At 44.0% G+C, this 20,587-nt stretch overlaps 1 protein-coding gene across 1 annotated transcript in view; it reads right to left on the bottom strand.

Moving 5' to 3' along the window:
* The window catches only part of RREB1 (ras responsive element binding protein 1), a 126,317-nt gene that overhangs the window by 17,919 nt on the left and 87,811 nt on the right, over nucleotides 1-20,587 (bottom strand). The window contains 3 exon segments of the mRNA XM_075744968.1: nucleotides 4,607-6,895; nucleotides 6,898-7,348; nucleotides 9,099-9,288. Coding sequence (XP_075601083.1) covers nucleotides 4,607-6,895; nucleotides 6,898-7,348; nucleotides 9,099-9,288 — 2,930 coding nt within the window.

Raw genomic sequence — 20,587 nt, 5'->3', positions numbered from 1 at the left:
TTAACATCTCAAGCCGTACGAGGGATTCCCCGCATCTCACAACTCAGGCGCTGTTTCTTTCTCTTAATTTTCTTCCAGTGTTAACACAACTTTTTAGAAGCATCAAGGCACTGCTTTTTGCAGGCTTTCAAGTCACTCTTTCTTTTTAGATGCCTACTAACTCAACCATAAATTTATAGTTACAACCACCACCACTTTCTGCACTTTTATTTGGCTTCATTCACAATGCAAATACAAAACAGAACTTCAAAGCTGAGCAGAAATCCTTTGCTTCATGATAGCCCAATTCCTTTCCACATTTCTTTTCAAGCATGCAATGACAGGATTAGCTGGGGATTAATTACTTGAAACTCAACCTGCATCTCAGGTCACAATTTTCTCATATTTTCAGCCTTTAAAACTTCCGTTTCAACCAAATATTTGCCATACAGACCAATACTTAGATAAGATACTGTTCTTTTCACACAAACGTCCTAGCTGGAGTCTCAAGACCCAAACAAAAATCCTGCTTGCGGTGCAAACTCCAATCCTCACACCCCAAGTTACAGTCCTATTCCCAAATGGAAACCAGACTGCTTTCCAAACATGTCACCTTTAAAGGCAACAAAAAAGATCATTCAAAAAACCAGCATTCTCTGCTTCCTGTGTCGTCCCTTAAAGGCAACTGCTCTTCTGATAAATATACTGACTCACTGGAGGTAACCTAAACAATCTGTTTAAGTGCAATGTGATTTGATTTTTTATTAACTTTTTTCATAAGAATGGTCATTGCCTGGATTAAAATACATCTGTGCCAACATATTGACTCAGAACTGACTGTAAAATTTGGTTAGCAGCACAGCAGGACATAGTCTAGGCTGGACACTTCAAGGAAGCCAGTCATTTGAAGGGAGTCTTTTCAATAGAAAGGGTCATCTAAATAATCACAGAGCATGTAAGAAGATAATTTCTTAATTAAGATATCCCCTGCCATTGTTGTCCTAGTGGAAACACATTATTATCATGGTAATGACAAATGTTGTGAAGTAGAGATGCCTAAAATTTTGCTTTGACTGAAGTCATAAAAGCAAAGAATAAAAATGCCTCCAGATCTTTTTTTTTTTTTTTTTAAACGACTTGTGTCCTCCAGTCAACAGGAAACATTCAGGTTCATGGGCTAGATGTAACTGTATTCTATTTATTTATTACTTTATTTTGTTTATAGATCTTTTCTTGTCCAGTTCATTCCAGTTGTAACAGCAAAATGAAACAAAACCAAAACAAAACAAACCTCCTCTGCCATTAAATTTCACTTTCAACCAAAAATAATCTTGGCCCAAATAAGATCTGGCAGTAGCACTCTGAAAACACCCTCAAGTGATTCTTTGCAAAGATATTTAGGTCATCTATAAAAACTAACGGCCAAGAAAGACCATTATTTTAATTTTTATATGAATCTAGTCTGATGCACATGCCATAAAAGGAGCAAACGAACTGCACCACCTGCAGGGGCACATCTTACTTGCTGCTCTGAGAATGAAAAGAGTCAAGAGCAGGAGAGAAGAGCAAAAAAGGCAGGCAAACCGAGTTGAACATAGAAGAGTAAATTAAACAATAAAGACATCAAGAGAAGAAAGTATTAAAAGCAAGTGTTCAAGCACGTTCAAAACAAAACACAGGTACTGTGTCAAACACCATATACAACCAAGTTATGCCAAATTCACAGTGCCCCTCTTGGTAGCTTTGCATGAAAATAAGAACTGGTGAGGAAGGTGTATACTTCTTCAGGGAAATGGTTTTGAACTAAAAACACACAGTGGTGGTGAGGCAAGAGTAAGCAGGGTGAAAACTTTCACAAGAGAGACTTTTGGTTGTGCGAGGGATGTGGTTACTGGTAGCGTGTGCGTTTTTTGGACTTTTTTAACAAAAGGTAAATATGATCTTGACACCTCAATGGAAGGAGTCCTCCATGTCAAATATTGAACTTTAAAATTACTGAACCTGAAAGATACTCTTGCAAAATCTTTCATGTCTGTATAAAAACAGTAGTTTAAAACTGGTAATATATAGATACTACTTAAATGCCCCAAATTATATACCTTTCCTCACCATGCTCACTCATTATTAGCTTAGACCACTTAATACAAATTATTCCAATAACAACTTCCCTACAAATGGATGGAGAAGAGCTAGTTGCCACCTTTTAGTTCAAATGACTGCCTTGTTTTTTGATCGCAGCACACTACAGAAACCTAGGAGCACAGAGCAGGTTGCCTGCACTGATTCCCTATGGAGCAGATACCCAACACGTGCAGTTTTGGGGAGGCAAATCACCAGGACTCTCATCTATCCCATTCACATCAGCCTCTTGGTCCCTTTTCTCTTCCCAGGTCAGGGAGCAGCCACCAAGTCCAGACAATAAATTCCCCTTTTCTCTTTATAATAAGATTAGTGAATAGATTTTTTTTTTTAACTCCTTTTAAAAACCAGAGCTATCTAACAAGCCACTGCCTGTGCAATAGGTGGGGACAGAAACGGTGTGTTGCACTAGGACACTGTAGGTGTCTCCATCAGAAAACTGACTCGTCCACCCAGGAACACAAACCCAACAAACTGCTGTATCTATCACGCAGCTGCCAAACTCCTCCCAGGCCACCAGCACCTGATACTCACCACAAAAACACAGGGCTCGCTCCACCTGAATACATCCTAGCGCCTTCTTTTTACCTTCCTAGCTTACCTTTCCCTCTCTCATCCAGTAAGCTTCATCTACACTGCTGCCACAAGGGAGCTGCTGTCAACTCCATTTAGAAACAGAGCACTAGTGTCACCTGAAAGCAGATGCCCCAAGGCCAGTCAAAGCTTGCTGTGGGCTGGTGCTCCGCAACAAGTCTCCCTCGACACTGCTCTGATGATGATTAGAAAAGAGCTCAGTATTATCATTGCCAGGGCGCACCAACCTCAATCTGATTATTGCCATTGCCGTAGCATCACCAAAAATCTCGTTTCTCCACTGAGGATCCAGCCCTGCTACAGCGGCAGTTGCTTGCCTTCCCTGTAGGGGAAGCACAGGCTTTCTGAAAGGATGGTGTCTCCTTCCAAGCCAGGCGGTGGTAGGGGAGACAAGTTTTACCAGTACAACTCATGGCTGAGTGCATTTTCCTGTCTTTATTAAGGGTTTACACCAGTGCTGCTACCTTGGAAGTCTGCCATCAATAAGCAGGTCAAACCCCTTAGTCTGGGAAAAGCCTCTCTATTGTTCTCTGTCTCATGAACAGTTCTTCAGTAACTACCTATTTTTTTTGGAGAGCAGAGTGTTAGAAAACAATTGATATGAATAAAAAGCTCTCCTTCACCATTGAAAGTAAACTGTATGCTTAATAAGATGAAATAATTTGGTCTCTGTGGGCTAGAAAACAATAGCCTCACTGTTGCACTGATACCTTGCAAGTTATGTCCTCACATCACCCAAAGCAAACTGTAATAGGGACTGCTCCACAGCTCAGATTCCCTTTAAATCTCTTAGCTAACCTCTTCTACCTCTTCAGGTTTCCCTCTTTAGCACAGACATGAATCAGTTGCTTCAGGAAACCTCAATTCCATCAAAAAATATGAAGTTATCTTATCTCCTATGAGGCTGTACTTGATTCCCTCAAGTTTCTTACAAATATCCTTAACTTCCACTCTTTACACCAGGAGCTGAGATTGCATAATGAAGAAAATAATATCAACAACTGTGACTGACTTAAAGGGAGCAACAGCAAGTAGAGCTTTGTGTTCTCTTTCTCCCAAGCAGGATGAGAATCTACTAATTACTTTATTACAGTGTGGGTGGAAAAAGGAGTGAATTTCAAATCAGCATAGCATTCGACACAGTATTTCCTTTTTAGCAAAGAACGAAAAATAACCCCAAACCTAGAATAAATCTCCCTCTCCAACTTCTCCGATTGTTTACACCAGGGTTGAGGTTACTTATACAGCGGCACAATATTTAAAGATTCCATACACTTCTCCATGCTTAGGGCATAAGCCCACCATTAGTTGTCATAAGAAACATTTCCTAGAGGCAAGCTACTACATAATGCTCAGGATGATGTTTCTTGCATCCTCCTTCTTTGATCTGTCAAATAAAAGCCACCGCAAGAACAAAATGCTAAAGACTATATTATTTATTTTCCTGCCACAATTCTATACTTATTTGCTCTCATTTTTATGGATCTTTTTATCATTACTGACGCAGACAAAGAGCACTGGAAGCAGCCAAACAAATGATGTAAGGCACAATGAAATATTCAACACCACACGTTCACCTTCAAGATAAGACAATAATATCAGAACATCTGAACCTGAGTCTTTTCCCAGATACGCTAAGCTATACCACTGAATTCAAATGGGTTTTAGCAGTTTAATTTGCCCCCTTGATACTCAAAGGCACAGAGATTATTCCATTACTGAAAAATTTACCACCACCATTATACAACAGCAACAGCTAGGGATTTGCAAGATAACAAAGAATACCACTGAGGCATCAGAGAGAGGACAAGAAGGAAGATTCCTCACGGGGAGGCCCTTTCATGAGGAACATCCTCAGGGGCTACAATCCACCGTGAGCACAAGGCGCTCTTACCTGTGTGAGTGAGCATGTGCCGCTGCAGGGAATTTGCCCATGGAAAGACTCGAGGACGGTAAGGACAGGGGATATTTTGCAGGCAGTCTGAGTAAGTGTTCCTCTTCCCTCTCAGCAGCTTATCTTCAGCAGTTTCCTTCTCGTCCTCACTTGTTCCATTTCTGCTGCTTTCTTCCTTGAAATTGTCAGTGGACTGCAGAAACGGGCTAAATTTATTAGTGTCTGTGGTAGCCAGCATCTTCTCTATGCTAGCAAACTCCCCACTTGACTCCAGATCCACACTGCTGCTAAGTTTAGGCTTATTTTTCGTTCCTTTCTTTCTACCTCTTTTCTTAGTCAACCCAGCATCGGCAATGGGAGACTGCTCTGGATCACACGCCTGAGTCAGGTCACTGGGCAGGCTGGAGTCTCTCTGAACGGCGGTCACGATTGTCACTTTTGCTTTGGCATTCCCTGATTTGTCACACCCAGTGGAGCTGCTTGCTGCCTTGGGACTGGCGTCTGCAGCCTCCGTTTTCAGCAAAGCGGGAGCAGAAGACACAGATGAAATGATCTGTGCAATGGAAGCCAACGGTGGCAGATCTTTAGTTACTGGAGGCTTTGGCAAGAGAGGTGGTGGTGGTGGTTTAGGCCTCAAGGGTCTCAGCAAGGCAGAATTGCCAAGGAGAGCCGGGGAAATGATCGGGACAGTCAAATGCAACGAACCTTTTGGTGGCTGGGAATGTCCAACAGCCCTGCTTTTCTCTGAGTTCCCATTGGCACCAAAACCCAAAGGACACTGCAGACAGTTATAGGCTTTATCACTGTTCCCAGAAGCAGCCAACTCTTGATTTCTGGCTTCACATGGGACATCATCTTTATCCTTCTTCAGGGCTTTGGGGATGGACAGGTCGATGGGCTCCATGGAACAGTCATAGAGGGACAGGGGAGAAGAGCCAAACAGGTTCTCCTGCTTCACTTGCACAGCATTCAGGTTTTTGTTCTTCTGAGAGAAATCTAATGGCTCGTCAAAATCCATCGGGAAGTTGCCCGTAGGTTCAAGTTTGATGGGAACATGAGACGACGTCCCAAGCAGGAAGCCATTTTGTGGCTCCAGGAAAGGTGTCAGGGACTTGCGGTCCATATAAGTGCTGTCTTCCAATAAAGGAGCATCTGTCTGGCTTTCCTGGGCACTGCAGTCCACTGCTAAGATGTAATTCTCAATCTCCCTTTCTTGTACGTGCAAGTGCTGCTTGAGGATATGGTGAATGCAATTTCTCTTGGCCGAAAAGGCTGTGCCACACTCCTTGCACTCAAATGGCTTCTTCTTCTGGCAGCCACTGTGCGTCCTCATGTGAATGCGGAGGGCCCGGTAATGCTTCAGGTCCTCGCCACATAGCTTGCATACGGTGTCTGGGGAGCAGAAGGCATCCACCATCTCTGCGGCATTGCTGGTGACATACTCGATATTCTTCTCTATATCCTTCCTGGTCACTTTGAGGTGCTTCTTTCGCAGGTGCCTCTCACAATTGGCTTTGACTGTGAATGGGTAGTGGCAGATTTTACAGATGTAAGGCCTCTCCCCGCTGTGTGTCCGCAGGTGCCGGATCAGTGCTGCCTTGTCAGCTGCGATGTAGTCACAGATGTTGCACTGGTATGGTGAAATACCCAAGTGAGAACGGATGTGAGCTCTCAGGACACCAGAGAAGGCGAACACCTGGTCACAGAAACGGCAAGGGTACAAAACTTTCCTCATGGTTGGGGCTTTCTTGTTTGCTGCCCCGGCGATGATGGCTTTGAGGTCCCCTTCTGTCACCTCTTGCTTGATCTTGGCTTCCATGCTCAGAGGCAAGAGAGCTTCGATGATGCTGTCCTGCTCCAGCTGTGTCTTCATCTCGTGCTGAGTTAAAGGCTCTACTTTGGGTTGGAGGAGCGACTGCGAGGAAGGACTCGATTTGCCTCCTGGCTGGGGGAGGTGAGAGTTGGAGGAGGACTCCACTGAGTTCTTGATCAGCCTCAGAGGGGGAGGTGGGAGGCTTGGGCTGATGCAGCCAGGGGAGGCTTGCTGGGCACTGATAAGAGGAGGAGGTGTAGAGGTTGCGACGACTGTTCGGGGCGTTACCAAAGGCTTTGGCTTCAGTGGCGGCATATGCTTGAAAATGGACTGCACAGGGACAGAAGGTGCCTTAGAAAGTGGAGGAAGACTGATTTGAGGAGGAGCAGAAGAAGCCATCTTCAAGATCTGCTGAATGTCTGCCAGCTCAATGGCAGACTCGTTGGAGATGGGTTTTACCACAATACTGCTGTCAGCTGGATGATAAAACCCTTCTGGAAAGGCTGCAGCGAGAGGAGCTTTATGTTTTCTTTTGTAGGGGGAAGGACTGAAAATGACCCTCCCATAGAGGCAGCTTCCAAAGGAGAGAGGCTGAGCAGACCGGTGCTGCCGGGTTCCTGAGGTAGGTTACTCTTCAGTGCTCTGAGCCGTATTTCTTGGACCTCATCTTGTGTATTGTCCTCCTGCTTGACAGGCTTGATGTCTTTGGTGTACTGTAGGCCCAAAGGATGCCATGAGGCTTTCTGGTCTGGGTTCTCGACGGGTGGGGTCGTGGACTGTGGCTTGTGCTTATCTTTTCCCTGATCCACCACGTGAGTTTCTGTGTGCAGTTTGAGTGCCGAAAGCATGGGGAATGCCTTGTTACACGTCTCGCAAATAAATCGATGGAAGTCACTGATGCACCTTCGCAGATTTGTTTCACACCAGACCTGCAAGACATGCAAAAATATTTAGAGTAGACATCTCAAACTGGAAAGGCATCACATGCTGCTGCAAACCAAACCCAGTTCACTCTCTCTTCCACTGCCCAAGTTAAGGAGGTTAGAGCAGCCACCACCTACCTGGCATGGAGATGTTCCTGCTCCACAGGCTTTAGTCACCTAAGTGGTATATCTAAATTAGGGGCTGATTCTCCAAAAGTTCCCTTCTATAAAGACAAACTCCCTCAGAGGGCTACTCAGATTCTCAAGTACTTTTCCATCCTGAACTTCCCTTCCAGAAACCTCTCTCAGTTCACTGACAGGACAGAAGCCTCAGTAGACAGCAAACTTCAGTAAGCTGGGCAGTAAGACTATCTCCTTTTAGCTTTATGACTACAAAGAAAACTAGGAGGAGGGGAGAAAAACCAAAATGGTACCCAAGAAGGCAAAACAACATAAACCAACCAAAAATAACATCCGCAAAAGCAAATCAATGAAATGTAGAGCCCAAAGCAGAAAGCGATGTCTGATTACATTTATTCTCCCAAGAAAATACTAACCTCACAAAATGGATTTTATACCTGTCCCTGAAAACGATCACGAATCCAAATGCTATATTTAAATGCTACCCAGATAGCTCACATGTTGCAAAAGTTCCACATCAAAGAAGAGCACAAGTGATAAATTAAGTAGAGGGCTGGCAAGACCTTTATATACTCTACACACTTTGTCCAGATACTTTGTAGGTCTTGCCTGACAGTGCAAGCAAAATTATTACAAAAGGGAAGTCCCACCATTTAAATCCCTTAATAACTTTAAATGTCTGCCATTAATTACAAAAGAAATAAACCCAAGTTGTTTAAAAAGTTCTCTCTTCTCATGATTTTGTAACTCTTACATCAAACCTCTATTAGAGTTACAGAATGACCTACATGCTCCCCTGGACCAGCAGCAAATTTTAGGTCTCCCACTCTGTAGCCGGAAAAGCTGGAAATCAATGCTTTAATCCAAGGAAAGTAAGAAAAAGTTAGATATTGAGGAAGCGTGGTCCTGATGGATTGTGCTGTTGATTTTTTTTTTCTTTTTTAATAGATAAGCAGCTTCATCCAGACCCAAACCAACTAAGGCAGGCAAGGTTTGACAGAGCTTTAATGGCTCTCAGAAAAATATTAACAGACTACCTGTCTGCCTTTCCCCAGTCAGTTACCCTCAAAGGTGCAAAATCTTCAGAACTCATGTAAGGAATGTAGTAGAAAGGTATTTGGGAATGCTTTCTGAAGAAGTCACTGAAGATGTCACCATTTAGTAAAGTGACTTCCAAAGTTTTTAATGATAAAATCTTTCATACCACGACTGCATCTTTGTTACACTAAATTAAAATAAATAATGCCTTCCTTACCAGGTGTCCTTCCTATTGATTTTAGATGTGGGATGATTTGGGGAAGGTGAGAACTAATGTGCAGGCTGGAAGGGGCAAGGATCTAATACCACCCAAGTTTTCCTTTAAAATATTTTTGTAGACCTTTACACTAATTGTTACCCACTGGAATGCTGAAAAAACCCCCAACCACCAAATATTCTTTAGATGAAAAAAGAAAAAGGAAAGACAGGAAGTGTTTGAAGCCTACACAGACAGTGGTAACGTGTTTTCCACAAAATATTCTACACCCAATCTCTGCCCCATCAAGGACGAGTCTTTCAATTAATTCAGAATGCATTCCATCACTTGGTATCATAAGCTATGAAGAACAGAGGGTACCTGAGAAATGCGGGGGAACTTCCTACAGGAGAAGTCCGTGAATCCCAAGTCGTGGAAGCCTGCCGGAATTGAAGGGTTGTTCTGAATGAAAGGCTTTCCCATGGGATCTCTGGGAAGCTGCTTGTGGATAACTGCATTATGGCGCAGTAAGCCCCGATGAGTACGAAAGGTAATACAACAGATGTCACACCTGGAAAGGAAAAAAACAGAAATTACTGACTGCTGCAAGCTTAAGAACTACATTCTTCTCGCACTAGGCCAGCCTCCTTCCTCTCGCCCCATGATACTAAGAACCTGCTAAATGCAAAATGAAGCCACAGCGTGTCAAAAACCTATCACCACAGAAAGGCCATTTCAGTCACAGTCACTTTCTACCAGTTTCTGGCTGTTAGGTTCACTGGAAGTTCAAAGAATATAGTGCATGAGAACTGAGTGTCCCACGTGGGCAGACGGCAAAGTGGCAGCTGAGACCACAGCCTTCTAACAACCTTCCCATAGTCTGGCATAAAATATTTCAATGGCTTTACACAGTTTTATTTTTACTAAAAATACTATTAAAATAAAAGACATTTCAAAAAAATCAGTGACAAGGAGAGGCTAAACTAGACCTAAGTAGCAAGCAGCTGCAAATGTATAAATAGCACCTTTTTTAACTACTGCTTAAAACATACTACTGCACGCCACTCAAATAACTGTGTATGAATTTTCTCTGCACTGCCCTTCCATAAACTTTCACTGATTTTTCTCAAAGCTGTTATGAGAAATATACTGTTTTAAAAGAAAAACTAGTGCTCCTTGAAGGGGAGGAGGGTGAGAGGAGGAAGACCTGAAACAGGTTCAACACTTCTGACACAGCACACACAATGTAAATCCCCTTCACAGCCAGCATGCCCCGAAGAAAAATGCAGAAGCAATGTCTTTCCCTACCCACACCTTATTGCTATAATTTCCTGTTCTTCTTAAGTTCTCAAATCCCAAATTTAGCTAAACAAAAGTGTTTCACATAAAGCAGACTTGTGTTAAATGATCAAAGGTATTGGAAATGCAGCTATGCTGCAGGCAGTTAAGAGCTATACAGCAACATTTGGCCAACATGTCAACAAACAAGCCTACTGCCTTTTAAATATCTGGGATTTGAGCTCTATAGCGTGACATGTCACGTCCACTTTGCATTCAACAAGTGACACACAGTTTCATTCAACATGGTTCCTTGTGGTTACAGCTCCAGCTCCCAACTAAAGCATGAGTTTCACAGAAGCAAACGTCAGTGAACGTGAAGCAGTCAGGTTTTGTCAGTGAGAATATTGTATGTGCTACGAGTTTTTCACATGTCTCCCCCTGCCTTAGTTCTCCCTATACTGTCTTCACCATCCACTTCAAGGAAAAGGACATGTGCCTACTCATTAAAAAAACATCCTGCAATTAGAAATGACTTCTGACAAATTCCTGAAACCACTCCCTCCCTGTCCTGTCCCTAACAAACTCCCATTGTTGTTCTTTTTATCACTACATAAACTTTCACAGACCTTTTTTATTCCCTGAAAATGAAGAGATAACCAAGTTACCCACAAAGCAATTGGACTTATAGTCTCTGAGTGGTGAAAGAAGCAAGTGTAAAGTACATGTAACACAGCTTTTGTTATCACGGTACAAAAGGCTGGGACGTTAAGTACTATGCGCTGGAGGTTTAATCTTTTATATCTCCCCTGTCAATTCAGTAGCATCCTACCTTAATAATTATTGCCACCACAGCCCCTGCATTCCATTAAATACCAAACCAATGCCATTTACAAAGCAAATATTTACTTAAAGAAGTCTGCTAAATACCACAACAATCTCTGGTGAGGGGTGGGGAATGCCAATATGAAGGGCTGCTCCAGTGTCTGGATCTACAGCTCCCCTCCCGCTCACTTGGCAGCACCTATTCTGTGATGCAAAGCTTTCATCTTCAGCAAAACCAAAAACACACAACCACCAAAACCACGAGGGGAAGGAGGGCATTAAAGGGTTACAGCAGTCACCTGAAGAACTTGCAGGCTGCTGAAATAAATTCTTTTTCAGAGGTGATGAAAATGCCTTGTGTTAAAGCAAGCAGCGCTTCTGACATGCTCCTCCTGGTACGTCACCCTACGGAAAACGATGGCTTACAAGCAATGCTCCTGCGCCACCAGCAGCATCACTGGCAGTGTGTGGAGCCAGCTGTTCTGCAGAGGGACGCAGACCCTCACCTTGGGGTGTCTCAAAACAGCTCCAGGGTCCCCAATCTGCCTGGCCTCCCCTGGACCAGCAACCCAACAGAGCGGCCATATCCCCTCGCACGTGACGGGGTAGACACAACTACCATTGACGGGACCACAGAGCTACTGGGAGAGCTGGCACCTGCCACGATACCCCCAGGATTTGGGCTGAGCAGGAGTCAGCACTCCTGGTGTGCAGCAAGCCCCCACACAGAGCGGGGAGGTGCGCCTCATCCATCTTACGCTCCCTCACCTCCATCAGCTGTGACACACTGACTTTAAGCACTGGTTTATTTAAGGCTCCCATCAAAAGCTGTACTTGAGAGTAAATCTTCCAGAGCAGAGACCCGTGTGAAAATCCTTCACAGTACACCTGTATCAACTACTATGCCTCAGGACAGTAAAAATTTGCAATTTAAAAAGGGTGTTTTCCATGCAAAGGGAACTGCCTCCCCTCCCCAAAACAAAATATATCTTGGAAAAGGAATATGTACTCTCTCTCTTTTATAATGCATCGAATTAAACACCCCTCCGTATTTTTCTCTTTCCTCCTTAGTCTTCTATTTTCCTTGCTGTGAGTGAAGAAGCAGCCAGCAAAAGGAGAAGATGGGAAAAGGATTAAGCTCTTTTTCCATTTGGTCAAAAAGAAGCTCCTAAATCACGCCTGTCGTCTGAAGATGCAGGCACTTCGGGGCATATAAATGCACTGTGCCCCGGCTCAGCACCTTCCCCTGGTGTCACAGTTTACAGGACCACATGGGAGCTGGACCACAGGAGGGACCCGTGGATGCCCTCCCTTCCTCTGCGGTCCAGGCACACCCGCTTGGAGAGCTGGAATAAAAACAGCTGGAAAAAAGCCGTCCCTGGGGGACACTGGGAGCAGCCTCTCTGGAGCCGGCACCCCAGGCGAGCAGGCGGCCCGGCGGGCTCAAGCGACCGCGCTGGCACCTTGCGCCCGCGCCACTCGCCAAGGACAAGGAAGGTCATTGTAAAGCCACTCCTGATGCTGAGGGGTGCCACCATGCCGCTGGCTCGGGAGGTCTCTCAGGCTCTGCAGACCTCACTTGGGCTTGTCAGTCTTCACTACGGATGCAAGCTATTTAAAATACGTCCCGTTTGCCCGAGTGCATGCACAACGTTTTTTTCACATGCGTGTGTTTGTTGAATTCCCTCCCTCTCACCTCAAGTAGGAAAGGAGTCTGAGTTTCTCCCACATGAGATGACATGAGCTTCGAATACAATTAGCAATGCAGATGCAGATATGGACGTGTACCACCTCCAAGAAAAACTTACAGGTGCCGAGCTTCAAAACCTAACTAGTGAAGGCAAGCAACATGCTGCATTGACTAAGGCTTGTGTTAATTTAAAATTAAGTAAGCTGCCATGCCTAATAATGCATTAACTGGAAGCATTTTTTAAGGAAGCCTAACCATTAAATTCTCTGTTTTTTCATTAGTACTGTTTTCCATCTTTAGCTATTGCCAATGTCTACAGTATTTTTAAATCTAAAAACACAGTCTAAGAAAGGCAAGAAAAAGTAATCCTAGGTGATAGAAACATTTTTTCATCTCACTTAAATTGCTTTAAAAAAAAAAGTTATATAAATGTGGAAAGTCTGAAAAGTCCAGCATATCAAATAAAGCATCTGAAACATATGGTAATACTTTGCTCATCATGAACTTTAAAAAAACCAAAACAAAACAGCACAAAAAAACCCCTCTCCTTACGATTTCACAAGTCTGTCCATGTGTAGTGCCAAGTCAAACACGGATGGTATGGCTGCAGAGAACAGGTTCTGAGCTTGTTAGCAGAACAGGCAGAGCAATGGCTCAACACCTGAGTGGAGATAAATGCACTCTACTTGCAAGGTAAGTTTCCAGATGTAGCAAAGAAAAGCTGCTGTGTTATCATGTGTTTGCTAGTCTTGGCCACAGTTTTCCATTTTTCTATAAATACGATTACAGAGCAGAGAGAAGAACGCTGTTCAGTTCCAAGCACAGAGATTCAATTATAAATAAAAAAAAAAAACAACCTGCTTTTAGCAGCTAAGACCACTTTAAAATGAGCTTCATTCTCAATTGCCTTTATGTTTCGGAGTTGTTCATACCTGTAAAATGTGAACGTAATACTAGGGCTCTGGACAGAGCTGGCGGAGGTGTACAGAGCAAGCAGATGAGAAAACAAAACTGCTAAAACACAAAAAGCAGAACCGAAATATAACTGTGCAATGACAGTGCAATCACCAGCCTGACCTTGGTGCTCAGGCCATGTATCACGCCAGGCGAGTCTGTTTAATTATTACTACACCAGTGCACCTTTTTCATTTGTTTTTTAAACGCAGACAAGGTCTCCGTAAAAAACACACCATTAAAAAGCTTTCTACTAAAATAAGTTAGTATTCTTGAAATCTGTAATGCTAATTAGGTTATAAAAGCATTTTAACAGGCTTTAAGAAATAGTCAATGCTTTGTGCAGCTTGTTCAAGAGGCAAGCCAGGATTTGCTACACTTAGGACAAGCGGCACCTATGCAAGAAAAGTTTACATAAGCGATGCCTGTTGCCCTGCATTACACTCTCCTGTGAGCCAATTCCAATTTGTCAGCAATGGAAATAGCTTTTTTTCTTTAAGAAAAGGAAAGACATTTTAGAAAGGTAAAGCAGAGCCAAAGTTTAAGCTAAATTAATCAGTTTCAATTTTGATTAAGGGTAATGCAGTCAAACATTCAATCCTTCTAAATTTTATATTTCAGTAGTCAAGATGCAAATGCCAAATACTTATATCCATCATTCTGTTACCAAGAAATTAAACAAACGTTATGCTCTGCATTACCTGAGGCTGGCTGTGGGAAAGGGAAAGTGACATTTAGCTTTCTTCAACTTATACTTCTGAAACCACACAAGAGGAGACCAAAACCTGAAGTTTTCACCCATGCGGCTCACTATGTTGCCCATGTCGTGGACATCAACAAATAAACCCAGTGTTAATTTCTAGGCCTTATCTAAAATAAAAAGCCTGGTACCATTTTGTTCTTTTCCTCTCTGTGCTCTTTAGCAACTGCCACAAACAGAAGCAAGGAAAACAAAACAAGAATGAAACATATCCTGAGACAGAAGTCATTAATACACAATTATTAAGTCATCTAACTCCTCCCACTGAAATCCCTAATACGTACCATAAATAAATTTCCGCCCTTGTTCTTATTATTCTCCTTTCTGTCTCACATTATTTGCAGAGTTAATGCAGCTCTCCTTACGAGCAAAGAAAATCCTATGCTGACCAAAAAACGATACGACTCGGCAGAAGAGAAAGACGGGCGATTCCCTGCCATTGACTCACGTCCGCACCAGGGACGGGAGTAGTTTCCCAGCCTCCACACTGGTAACGGGCACTGCAGAGGAGGCCGAGAAGGAGGGGGAGGTGGAGAAAGGATAGTTTTAAACTTGAGGGCTTTCACCAGCTATGAAAGAAATACTAGTAGGTTACAGACATACTCCCCTTCAGGAAAGGATTTCTTTGCTTCTTTCTTACTTCTTTTGGGGCAAGGAGAAGGGAAGAAGAGGGAGAGTAAATTGGTTTCTGCTCCTGTGCAACCCCACCCAGGTCCAGATACTCATCTCCTTTTGCATTAAAACCTTTCCTGGCCTCCACACCCAGAGCCCTGGGAAATAACATCCAACAGCTGCACTAATCTCTCCCACTTGCCGCAGATGAGTGATGGAAAAGCAGCAGTGCTGTGAACGCCGCTCCTGCCTCCCTCCCGGGGATCCCTGCGGGTCCTTCTGCTGTCCTGCGATGACCGTTCCTGCCTCTTTTCCCCGCAGCATCACAGCGTGTCTGACCCCAAAGGACCTGCTGCTCTCCCATCTCCACCTTGCCCAATGCTATGGGTCGGTGCTGAAACCGCAAGCAGCACAGTAGCAACAGGAGCCTGCTCCCGGCCAGGCGCAACAGACTGGAGAGGTTCCCCTCCCCTTTCTCAACGCACAGGGGGACAGACACAGCTCACCAGAAATTCAGTGTGCGCTGCCTCACCTCCTCAGCAAAGGCAGGACTTTTCTTTTAACTTTTTCTCCCTCCTACCTCCCCACTGGCTGTTTGACTTTGTTACCAATGCGTCCATTGCTCCCTTTAATCCTCTCCCTCAAAGAAGCCACCCTTGGGTGCAGCAAGGGCTGAAACCACTGCGCCAGCCCTTCTATTAATAGAGGGATGCACAATGCTATGTGCATTCCTACAGCTGCGCCGTGGTCCAGGCGAGAAAAATATCATGTAGGAGCTGGGGCAGATCCGATATAAAACAGGGTGATGTCGTGCTTCAGAAACTTGTCGGCATGCTGAAGAGCCAGTGTCTGTACCAGTGTGTCGTCACTCCCACAGTCAGAGTAGCTCAAGTGAAGTTAACCGCTATAAGGTTTAATAGAAAGGCACGAGCCATTCTGTGCCATCTTTTAACTTTTTGTGTGTGCGAGCAAACAAAAATCAGGAAAAGATTTCACTTCTTCCCAACACTGTAATGAACTGTGTGGACCAGCAACACTTCAGCAGTGCCAGATTTTAATGCCTCTGCCCCAGTGGAGCAGTAGCTTACTCTGCCATTTACTTCAACAGAATTAACTTGCAACTAAGAACAAATAAAGGGAAAAAGGGAGATGGCCTGCAGACACTTGCACGAAGAAAGTAGTTCATTTTCTTATAATGACCTTTTCACTTAACAAAGGACGAAGTTTTAAAAATCAGAAGTGTCAAGAAATTGGCCGGACAGAATCACGAAGCAAGAGCTGAAGATAAACATAAGTAACAATGAAGGGTTTAATAATTAGGGCAAGCAAACCTGGGGAGAAAAAAAAGCACGGCCAGTACAGTCCTCTATAGCTACCAAAATTGGAAGCTGCACAGCATCCAGAATAAAAGTCTTTGTTCGTGCACACAAACTGAAGTGGACCTTCTGGTATTCTGTCAGGGTAAGAAAAGGAAAGCTCTTCCTGCCTTCAAGCACATCTTTCAAATATGGAAAATATAATTTTAAAATTAATGGAAAGAGTTAGAAAAAAAAGTCTCTGTTTCTATCATGTCAAAAAAGCAACACCACCTTTCATAAGTAACGTAAGAAGAAACACATCTACAGGCGCTTGTCTATCCTGTAACCATCCACTGATGACAACAGGGCTCAGAAATAGGTGCAGCCAAATCTGGACTGAACACCCTTGCCCTTATCTACGTTTGCAGGTAAGCTACGCTCAGCCTGCAGACGTGACTGCTAACACAGTGAGCAGCAGCCAGCACTCTGAGAGAGCCCATGTATAAACAAATCCTGGTCATCAGGATCAGGCAGGCACGCTAATAACCTATTTTGGCTCAGCCCCCTTTCCCTCCTGTATTCCCTTTTACAAGAAGCTTCCCTCTGCAGCCAGCTTTGCATTTTACCCACTTTCTATTCTTGCAACCAAGCTAAGATATTCAACACCATCTGACACACCACACAGTTTCACATCAGAGCGTCGCTCCCTGTGCCCATTCACTATCTGGTATTTTTACCCGGCTGCTCTGGATTCCCAGTGTCTTCGCACAATGAGCTCCCTGATGTGAGCTGACCACTTCTGGGCCAGTGTTGGACTCGCACTGCTCTTCAGATGTTTCCCATCTCTTTTTTCTGAATAGACACTTCAGAAAGCACTTAAAATGCAGTTCTGGTCTGCTTTTGCAAGCCAGCATACAAACAGATGCCCAACCCACTGATTTTACTTCTCCATTTGCTCAGTAAAACAGTGCATTCACCAGCTTACTTGTATACCTTCTCCTCTGCCTTATCAACATTAAGGGCTGCATTGTACCACAGCATATTTTTGGTCCTAGCATTTACCAGAGCTGGATTTCATTGTCACCAGCTGGCTTGTGGAATTGCTCCTGCACTGAAAATTCTGCCAACAGAGATCAGGAATCAGTTCCTAGTTCCTATCAGCAAGACACCAAGCAAACAGCTTGCAGAGCAGAGCAGAGCAACACCACGCAACTGACCCATGTGCACCTCCATCCTTGGCTATAACAAGTCTTGTAGCATTGACTCAGTACTCAGTAACTCTAGCAGCAGTTCCTACCTAAACTATCCTTGCTGGTACAATCTCAAACATTGACTAAGGGAAGTATCGGGGCCAAAGTATAGTGTGCCAAAACCAAAGGTCAAGGAGGTCCATGAACATGTCTATGCTGGAGTGCTCTCCATCTCTGTCTTGGTACTCAACAATCATGTAGGATACAACCACCTCAGAATTATCCAACTGTATTAAAAGAGCACAACGTTTCACATTTTGAAGTGCTAACAAGGAATGAGGTTTATCTATGTGCACACCAACAGTTGTGACAGAGATGGAAAAGTGGTATGAAATTTCACAATGCTGCATGAAGACTACTTGTCATTCATGCTTCAAGTTGCTTCTAGTAACAGTAGTGTCAGCTTACTAGGAAAAAACTTCCTCTCCCTGCCATGAACTCGTAGTTTTGTCTCACAAGTAATATAAATTGCAAACCACATTTAGTTTTCAAACACATTCTCTCTTGGAAGTTTGCAATGTCACTAACACCCTCTTCCCACAAAAGGTTGACCACATGTAGAAAGCAATGTGCTTCACAAAAATGAAGTCAGCAGAATTATTTCCCCCTACATAAGGAGAGAAAAGATAGAAAACGAATTCCTAAAGTTGCTTAAGTAGGCATTGGCAAAATCAGCAATGAAACTTAAGGGTCTTTTTCTGGTGGTTTTTTTTTTCTTTCATATCCTGTACAATGTACTTTTACTCAGTCATGTTGCTGCTCTGTACACAACTTAGTCTTGTACTAGTTTTTTTACAGGTGCAAATGATTGTAATCATGTCCATACACTTTAAATTTACATTAATTTATTTTCTTGGCTATTTTATCTCCCCAAAGCCAATGTGCAGAACTGCCCTGAAGAACAGTCACTGGGCGATAAACATGTAATATTCTAAGTAGCTGGAATAACTTTGACTCAAAACCCACTTCCTTTTGTCTTGCCTAATGGGGCTGCTCATGTGCATTGGATAACCTAACTTAAGATTGGGACATAGGTGCAGGTGCCTTGCAGCATCCCACCACCTGACACCATGCACTTAAGAATGGGGATGTGCTGGCAAACGGGGAAACCTGGTGACCACCCGACTGAATTGCAAGCCGCACATGACATCTTGCGAAACAATTTACCCACGGAGTCCAGGAGACCATTCCTAGGGCATTTAAGTTGTCCGCTCCTTCTGAGTGAAGCCAGGTAACGCCAAGACACAACAGCAGCATTCTTCATCTGGGAGTGTTTTCAGAAACGAGAGCTCACAGTGGTTACCCTGGCAAAACTGAAAGCAGATGACGACAAACACCAATGGCCAGGGTGTCCTGACACTTTCCATTCCGGGACCTGAGCTCTTCTGTTGCTATGCCTGTTACGGATCTAACTGCTCAGAACAACAGCGTTCCATAGTGGCGTTCAACCTCTAGCCAATTTGACTTTACAAGTTTCAGCAAAACTTGCTAGGCTGTTTTGAAGAACAAGGTAGACTGTAAATGGCTTTTGGTTTTCTTTCTTTGGAAGTTCTACAGAAGCATGTTACCCTGGGGCAAGAGAATTACTTTTGTTGTCCTTGTGAAAATATGCCCAGGATTTGGCAAGTCACAAAGCTTAGTATATTATATCACTGTTTGGACATGCTCTGTAAAAGGTCAAAAAACTTAATCTACCCTGAATCCATTCATGGCAACAGGCATCTACTGGTTCTGGTCACCAGGTCAGCTCAGTGACTGAAGCAGACGGAGTCTTTCACACTCTGCAATGTCTATTTATTTCTTGTCTCCTATAAAAAGTTAGCAAACAAATCCTGTAACTGAAGGCAATGCCATACTCAACCAAATGTGATCAGAAAGTCCCCATAACACTCATTAAGATCCAGGCTTTTATCATCTTCAAACTGCACAACTATCCTTGCTGAGAAATGTTGACATATCTCTAAGAAAGGAGGTAACTGCAACACTAGCAATACCTCCCTCCTCCTCTCCTCAGGAAGATATACGGGCATGAGAGGCAGCGTAAATGTTTCCTTGCTGCTGTGAGGAAGGAAAAATTAAAAAACCTTTAGCTGTTGGTACAGAGAGTACTGTAAGGAGCCTCCTGGAGAAGGAGAGGAAATATAAAGGGTATGCTCTGGTTACAGTGAAACCCAACAGAGGAATTTTATAGTCATGTACTTTTTTAAAAGCCACACATTTTACTTTAAGCCTGTTCCACTGTACTTGCCAAAGGAAAGAGGAGAAACTTCACATAGCGCCTCGAGAGGCTTCTCCCCAGGAAATCCTCACGTCTCCTTTGCTCGCCCTGGTGATGTTGCTCAGAGCTGTCTGTCAGGCGACCTTTGCAAGCACATTACCATGTTTGACAGCAACCCTCCACCACAAAAGTTTCCAGAGAAGCTACCCTGCTCCGTGAGGTTTCTCATTTTCCCTATTGGCTGCAAAGCATTTCAGCACTCTGCTAATTATATCGACACTCAGATACAAACTCACCAAAATAGACGGTGTCCTGAGGCCCCAGCTACAGGGAAAGAGCCGGCTTCTCTAAAGAATCCAGGTAGAGGCGAAGGGAGTCAGACAGCACCCCGGGCCACCTCCCACTGCTCATGGGGACTGCGGGCAACCTTGCTGGGACCAGCTCATATCACTAATTAGGGTGCAGGTCCCGGGGCTTCAAAGGGACGGAGACTGACGGGGCGGGGCGGGGGGGGGGGGGGGGGTAATGCCACAAAGGAAATGTAGTGCCACAGCCCGTTGTCAGAGGAACAAAGGGCGCTATTATTGCTCCCAAGAGCAGAGCAGTTCTTACCGTAATTAGGAGACAAAGATGCACGATTTAGGATTTTACATAATCAAGAGATACTCTCCCAAGTGGGAGCCCCCTCTCACACAATCAGCAGATTAAGTATTGTTTATTCTGCTGCAAGTAAACAATGAGGGGCTCCCGCTCCTCGGGGCTTTACATGAAAAAGCAGTATTGGGGAAGACAATACGGGGTGTCTTTTCATCTGACTCTGAACAACTAACCCTGTGATTTAAAGTTGTTCGTTTGACACTATCTGGAAGGGTAATGGCCCACCCTGTAAATTAGCTGCTCACAGACTGATGGGGGCTGCCAGACAGCCTTACCTTTTCTGCTATTTAGCAGAGGGGGTCCGGGACAGACAGATGCTCTGGGCTGT

This window comes from Balearica regulorum, chromosome 2 (genome assembly GCF_011004875.1).
Source record: "Balearica regulorum gibbericeps isolate bBalReg1 chromosome 2, bBalReg1.pri, whole genome shotgun sequence".
NCBI classification, from domain to species: domain Eukaryota; kingdom Metazoa; phylum Chordata; class Aves; order Gruiformes; family Gruidae; genus Balearica; species Balearica regulorum.
Note: the sequence above shows the minus strand (reverse complement) of the source record. Positions and strands in the feature narration are given on the sequence as shown.